Source organism: Babylonia areolata, chromosome 20 (assembly GCF_041734735.1).
Source record: "Babylonia areolata isolate BAREFJ2019XMU chromosome 20, ASM4173473v1, whole genome shotgun sequence".
In the NCBI taxonomy this organism is placed as follows: Eukaryota; Metazoa; Mollusca; class Gastropoda; order Neogastropoda; family Buccinidae; genus Babylonia; species Babylonia areolata.
In genome coordinates, this window is record NC_134895.1 from 14,711,597 (window position 1) to 14,719,039 (window position 7,443).

A 7,443-nucleotide genomic window follows, 5' to 3' on the forward strand; every position below is an offset into this window, starting at 1 on the left:
TTGTTCAAGTTGCTGATCGAGCTATTCATCGATCTTTAACATTTATTGATACTAAACAGAAAAAAAAAGAGACCAAGGATCATGATTTATAGATTTAGGTGTCCAATTTCGTTGAGAAAATGATCACAACTTTCTGCAGTTATTGTTGCCATTACCACCACAACTGCTGTGTTTTTGCAACTGCTGTGTTTTTGCAACTGCTAGTACTACTGAACCTACTACTGCGCCTACTATAGATCTACGACTTCATAACCGCCCCTTTTGAGTCTTAGATCTAGCCTACTTCGCGGCCAAAGGTTTGATGAACGTTACGAAGATCTGAACCCCATTCCCTGTTGATTGTCATTCAGAAAAAAAATATCGTTTTGAGTCCATACTCACCGGGTGTTGTGTTGACATCGAACATGGGTAGGCTTACTGAAGTCGTTGATCATCCTAAAGGCGTCGAAATACGTCCTCAAACACAGCCTAGATCCAGGTCCTGTTGCAAAGAGTTAGTAGCCCTGCCTACCTAAAGTCTAAACTTCACCGGAATGGGGCTCGTCTGGATCAGCAGTTCAATTACACATGTTTTTACATAATGGTCTGAAAGTACATCAAAACTTTTCAAAAAGAGGTAAAAGCGAGGTGAAAACTGTTGGTTTTTTTTGTTTTTTTTAAATTTTGTTTATGTTATTTATCTATCTATTTAGTTTTTGAATTTTAAACTGAAATCTAAAAAATATCGGTCTGGTGTAAATTTCCCGATTTTTTCCCCCGCTTCCATGAACCTTTCTGGTTTCTGAGTGTTGTCACATGTATTGTATTGTATTACTTTTTTTGTCACAACAGATTCTGTGTGTGAAATTCGGTTTGCTCTTCCACGGGAGAGTGCGTTGCTACATTGAGAGCGCCACTCATTGTTGTTGTTATTTTCGGTCTGCATGCTGCACACGGGACCTCGGTCGGTTTGTCGTCTCATCGGAATGACTATAGGGTCCTCAAGGACTAGTGGAGGGGGAGAAAAGACTGGCGACTGTGGGATTCGAACCAATGCGCTCAAATTCTCTCGCTTCTCAGGCGGACACGTTACCATGCACTAGCCTAGCTAGGCCAATATTCCAGTAGTCTGACTGTTTTCTTGTTGTCCGCCAGAACAAATTTCACCCTTGTATGTATCTGTTTTGTTGCATCATTTGTCAACATTGTTGTCATATGAAACAGTATCAACAAATTTCGCTTTGCGTTATAGAGACTTTCTCGAAGGTTTAATTGGCGCAGCTTGCAACATATCCATCGAAAAATGGATCTAAAATAATGACCTGCTGTCAAGAGAGTCAACACCAATAGACTGGGTGTCAGGATGCCAGCATCTACTGCATTGTATTGTATTGTACTGCATAGTTTAGCATTTTATCTAATCGCATTCCATTGCATTGTATACTATTGTTCAGTCACATCAGAAAATTATTTTTCTGTGTGTATAATTTGGGCTGTCGTTCCATTCAGCTACACTCCAAGGAAAAACGAAAGTCTACACTGCGCAGTAGGACTGACAAGGATATAAATCACGGTACACATGTTTATCGTGCAATGACTGTCTTTTCCCCCCCCCCCTTTTCACAATTACACTTTATTTTGTGATCGACTGTCATTGTACATACAATCACAATGAAGCGCTCTGTTGTGGTATATATTGTCGCCCCAGCACATTAAAAAAAAAAAAAAAATGTTGCCGGCGACAATATGTGCAGATCCTCAATGCACATATTGTTGCCGTTCTGCAATGTATGCAAGGAGGGCAACTACCAAACATCAAATGCACTATCAAAAATATAATCATGCAGGCAATTATATGTTTGCGGCATATGTCACCAAGCATCACCACAACAGATGTCTTGTTGTTGTTGTTGTTGTAATCATGGTTGTGTTGTTGTTATTGTTTTAAATGTTGTTGTGTGCATGTGTTCGTGGGCATACGCTGGTGTGTTTAAAGTCTTAACTCCCGAGAGCAAGGTTTCGGTTGCGCCCCTTTTCTCTGCATTCAAATTTTGTATTACGTGTAGCTGACACATTTTGTACTTTCCAAAGTCAATTCAGGTCTAGATTGGAAGCTGCTAGGCAAATCTCGCTCTCTGCCATAAATGAAGCCAAACCGTAGCTTTATTAGGCTTTTATTTTGAATAAACCTTCACCGACGTCACAGTGTCAGACTCTGGTGAGAAACTGGCTTGATTCAAATCGCCCGCCATTTATAGTCCGGTTCAGGCTTTAAGCTCGTGCGTGTGTGCTTTAGAGAGAGAGAAAGAGAGAAGGAGAGAGTCAGTTGACCAAGTTAGTTTCGGGTGATACAATAAAACGGTGGCGAAAACGTGTACACTGAATGTAACCAATCGAACTGACGTTTCGAAATTCTCCTTTGGTATTACGAATGTGCTACAACGGCACAAACTGTTGCCAGTGAAGTACAAATGCACAAACTATTTCCCCTTTCAAATATCTCATCGATATCTAGCAGTGTAGGAAAGACAACTGTTTGAAAATGATGAGTGAAAAAGGGCATAGAATAATATGCAAAAACGGAGTGATAAAAAAAAGTCCGAGTATACGAAAAATGACATGAAAAGGAGGGGGGGAAAAATCAGGAAAATTGTACGCTGAAGACTTAACGGCTATTCTCTATAGTCCGTCAAATGAACTGCGCTGAACTCAATACATCTCGTTACCCTCTTCTCTCTCTCTCTCTCTCTCTCTCTCTCTCTCTCTCTCTCTGTTGGTGGGGTTCTTATTATAAAAAAAAAAAAAAAAAAAAAAAAAAAAAAGCTGCAGCAACGTATGCTTATTCTATTATCCCCAGAGTAAATAATCCTCTCTCTCTCTCTCTCTCTCTCTCTCTCTCTCTCTGTATCCCTGTCCCAGTTCAGTCTGAAGAGATAATAAACGCAAGCGCCGGCGCTTGTGTGTGTGTGTGTGTGTGTGTGTGTGTGTGTGTGTGTGTGTGTGTGTGTGTGTGTGTGTGTGTGAAGGGTGGGTGGGGGGGGAAGGGGGTTGAAGAGGTGTGAGTGGTCGGGGGGTGGGGCTGGGGGTGGTGGTGGTAGGTGTGTGTGTCTGTGTGAGAGAGCGCTCCACCAACGATTCTACAACAAAAATTATCTCATAATCTCTATATAATTGATCCGTCAACATTCGCATACACTCTGCACACCCCCTTTCCCCACCCCTCTCCCTCCGTCCCTCTGCGCGCACATACAACTCCCCCCTCCCTCCCCACACACACACACACACACACACACACACACACACACACACACACACACACGTTTGCTTCTGTCTTGAAGATTGATAAGGTTCACGATTTTTATCTCGCTGATAGCAACTGAAAAGCAGACCAAGGTACGTCCACAACTATATATATGTATATCTATAGCAGCCACCCCAAGACAGCGGACAGTTGTATTGTTGCAGACCGAAACCGAGGTAAGTCCATTTTTTGTGTGACCTTTACATGAAGCATGAAGCATTGGAAACCACTTTCACGTCAGAATCTCGCTTCTTCGGAGCACCATGACAGTAATAATTGTCATCTCGGTTGTTTAACTCAACTTTGGAAACATACGAAACTGTTTTGATCAAAAAGGGAAACAAAAACAACAGCTATTTTGTACGAAATTCGGTGTAATTTGTAAAACAACAACAACAACAACAAAAAACCAACAACAAACAAACAAACAAAAATCCCACAAAAACCCTGTTTATCTCATCTGTTAGACACCCACTCGATCATTTTAGGGGAATATAGTAAGGTTTAAAAAATAAAAACCTTGCTGAAAACTAGACATCTCGAACCAAAGAGCAAGAGGGTCCCGGGTTCGAATCCTGGTTACGGCACCTGGTGGGTAAAGGGTGGAGATTTTTCCGATCTCCCAGGTCAACAGATGTGCAGACCTGCTAGTACCTGAAAGCCCCTCGTGCGTGTACACATGCAGAAGATCAAATACGCACGTTAAAGATCCTGTCGTCCATGTCAACGTTCGGTGGGTTACGGAAACAAAATACGTCCAGTACACGTAGTGTGCATAAACAGGGTCTCTATCTACCTTTAAAGCAAATCTTAAAACTTATCTCTTAAAAAAAAAAAAAAAAAAAATGCTTATCAAAACTCGAATAGTACTGTTGTCCCAGGCCCATGGCATTGTATGTGTGATGGGTGAGTAGAGAGATTGGGAGTGGGTAGATAGATGGTGGTGGTAGGGTTCGAAAGGGGGAATGACCCGATTTTTACCCCTTTTATCGTTTCTATCCAAAACTTTATTTTACAAATTTTTTTTTTTACAAAATCTATGGCAAGCAGATCACAATTATGCTCCTTTTTACATGTATGTATTTTTTTTTTTTTAGTGAAAATTGCTGTTATTTCAGCCGTTTAATCATGAGTGTGTCTGTGTGTGTGTGTGTTTGTGTGAGTGTTGGAGTGTAACAGTTGTAGTATTGATAGTATGTTACTTTGTGAGTTTTATGCATAATGTTTTCATAATATTAATGATTCTGTTTTATGTTTCTGCTACTTTTTATACGCTTTCTTGTTTCACTTTAGGTACTGGGTTGTAATTTGCTTAGAGCTTGCTTATATATATATATATATATATATATATATATATATATATATATATATATATATGATAGTCAGTCGTGTCCGACTATGACCATCAGAACAGCAGCGGAGGCAACTGATGTTCCGACTATTTGGGCTAGAATTTGATTATAGTGGAGAGTGTCTTGCCCAAGTTACATCCCCACTCTCTTGGCCAAGAGGGTTTTAGGACAGTCGGCGTTGGGATGGTTCCCAAATGCCAACTAGCTTGCTTATGCTTGTATTATAGCGCTATATAAAAATGAAATATTATTATTATTATTATGGTTAAATAGAAGTAGATAGACGATATAAACCGATAAACGGTTGGTTTCTTTTAGACTTAAGGTTCAACGCCCCAAAGCCATCGAGGCAGTGAAAATGTATCCGCTGGGCATTGGAAGGCGGGGCACAGTCCTCTCCTTCCATCGTTATAATTTTTCTCAACCGAATTCAGGTTGGCATTCACGGCTAGATGGGGTGATGAAAATCAGAGTAAAGTGCCTTTCCCTTATAACACAACATCATGCCGAAACGGGGCCTCGAACCCTGATCCTTGGTGAACTACTTGATCACAAGTCCAACGGCCTGCCGTTTCTTTCACTGCGCCTCCCACAGTGGGGAGAGGGGGGGGAGGGGGAGGGGAAGGGTGGGGGACGGTAGTAGAGGGTGGGGTGGGAGGTTTGTCAACAACAAAAAAAAGAACAGAGCGGTAAATAAGAACGTGAAAACCGGCACAGGATTTCCGAAGGCGGGAAATTCCGATATCACAATTTATTTCTGCAAGTGTAAGAGGGTTTATTAAAATACACAACCGTTTGGCGGCTACCATTGGGAGAGTGCGACGCGGTGCCTGCCAGTGTTGTATTCCCCTGACGGTTGTGGTAGCTTTCCCGTGGAATGAAAAGAAAAAAAAAAAACGAAAAAAGACAATGTGCTCGCTATATACTTCCAGTGTGATATTATCAATACAGGACCCCCCCTCTTCACTGGTACGACACGTGTATGTGTTTGTATACAGTTTACCTTGTATATTGTACATAGTGTATGCACTTTTGGTGCATTATTGTCTTGTCGTTGTTTATTGTGTTTCTCACTCAGTTGGACTTGGCATGCTTTGACTAGGTGCTATTCTTTCTCTGTCTCTGGACCTCGCAATTGGAATGAACTTCCTCTTTCGCTTCGTCAAGTCTCCACACTCAGCTCTTTCAAGTTTGACCTTAAAAACCCACCTCTTCCCAAAATAGCCTCCCTTCCCTGCTCTTCCTTGTCTTCAGTTTCTCCAGTTTTAGAGTTATACATGCGTGTGAATGACTGGTGCGAAAGCGCTTTGATTTGTCTTTTCACAAGATTCAGTGCTATATAAATACCACTATTACTATTATTATTATTATAGTAGGCCTGAATAGAATTCTTCTTCTTCTTCTTCTTCTTCTTCTTCTTCTTCTTATCATCATCAGTAGAAGTAGTAGTGGTAGTTGTTGTATTGTTGTTTTCGTTATGACGATGATTGTTACTGCTGCTACTACTACTACTGCTACAACTAGTGTTATCATCATTGTTTTTTTTATTATTGCACACCGAAAGGCGACTGTGGGAGGAAGGGAGGTGGGGGGAAGAAAAAGCAAACCAAAAGAGAACGTAAAGAACTGTTGGTGAGGTTCTTAATAAGCCGAGGCAGTTGACATACAAATACCATACTTTTTTCTTTTTTCTTTTTTTAAAGTATGCTGTGTACTTTCAGCGGACGATACACGATTATGATGATGATGAAGGCGGTGACGGGAGTATTGGCGGTAGCGTGGGTGGCGGCGATCGTCGAAAACGCTTTCGGGGAAACGGTGGAGGTCACCACACCGTACGGAGCCTTGAGGGGCATCAGAACTTCCTCGGGACCTTTCGGGGGTGGCGTCGACAAATACCTCGGGGTACCCTTCGCCAAACCGCCTGTCGGTGAGGAGATTAATTAAGGGTGCAAGGGAGTATGGGATCGGGGTATTTGTTTGTATTTGTATTTGTATTTCTTTTTTATCACAACAGATTTCTCTGTGTGAAATTCGGGCTGCTCTCTCCAGGGAGAGCGCGTCGCTACACTAGAGCGCCACCCATTTTTTTTTAAATTTTTTCCTGCGTGCAGTTTTATTTGTTTTTCCTATCGCAGTGGATTTTTCTACAGGATTTTGCCAGGAACAACCCTTTTGTTGCCGTGGGTTCTTTTACGTGCGCTAAGTGCATGCTGCACACGGGACCTCGGTTTATCGTCTCATCCAAAGACTAGCGTCCAGACCACCACTCAAGGTCTAGTGGAGGGGGGGGGGGGAATATCGGCGGCTGAGCCGTGATTCGAACCAGCGCGGTCAGATTCTCTCGCTTCCTAGGCAGACGCGTTACCTCTAGGCCATCACTCCACTACGGGGTGGTGGTGAGGGTGGGGATGGTACCGGTCTTTACTATCAAAATAGAGAACATTATCAGTTGGGCACCTTCACATCACCAAAAGAGCTGATACTGACTGACTGACTGACTAGTTGACTGGCTGACTGACTGACTGACTGACTGGCTGACTGGCTGACTGACTGACTGACTGACTAGTTGACTGGCTGACTGACTGACTAGTTGACTGGCTGACTGACTGACTAGTTGACTGGCTGGCTGACTGGCTGACTGACGGCAGGTCCTCTGCGGTTCGGGAAGCCTGAGGACGTGGAGCGGTGGACGGGGACGCGGGACGCCACCAGCCTGGGCCCCATCTGCTACCAGACGGGACGCTCCCGGGGGAATGGTGGCCTGACTGTCAGTGAGGACTGTCTCTACCTTAACGTCTTCACTCCCCA

The 7,443-nt window shown here is 42.9% G+C and overlaps 1 protein-coding gene across 1 annotated transcript in view; it reads left to right on the forward strand.

Moving 5' to 3' along the window:
- Nucleotides 1-3,385: 3,385 nt before the first annotated feature.
- LOC143294902 (neuroligin-4, X-linked-like) overlaps nucleotides 3,386-7,443 on the forward strand; it is a 23,514-nt gene continuing 19,456 nt past the window's right edge. Inside the window, exons 1-3 of the mRNA XM_076606419.1 lie at nucleotides 3,386-3,456; nucleotides 6,354-6,562; nucleotides 7,284-7,443. The exon at nucleotides 7,284-7,443 is cut by the window's right edge and continues 1 nt beyond it. Of these exons, the coding sequence (XP_076462534.1) occupies nucleotides 6,370-6,562; nucleotides 7,284-7,443 (353 nt within the window). The 5' untranslated portion in view covers nucleotides 3,386-3,456; nucleotides 6,354-6,369. The remainder of the gene's footprint in view (nucleotides 3,457-6,353; nucleotides 6,563-7,283) is intronic.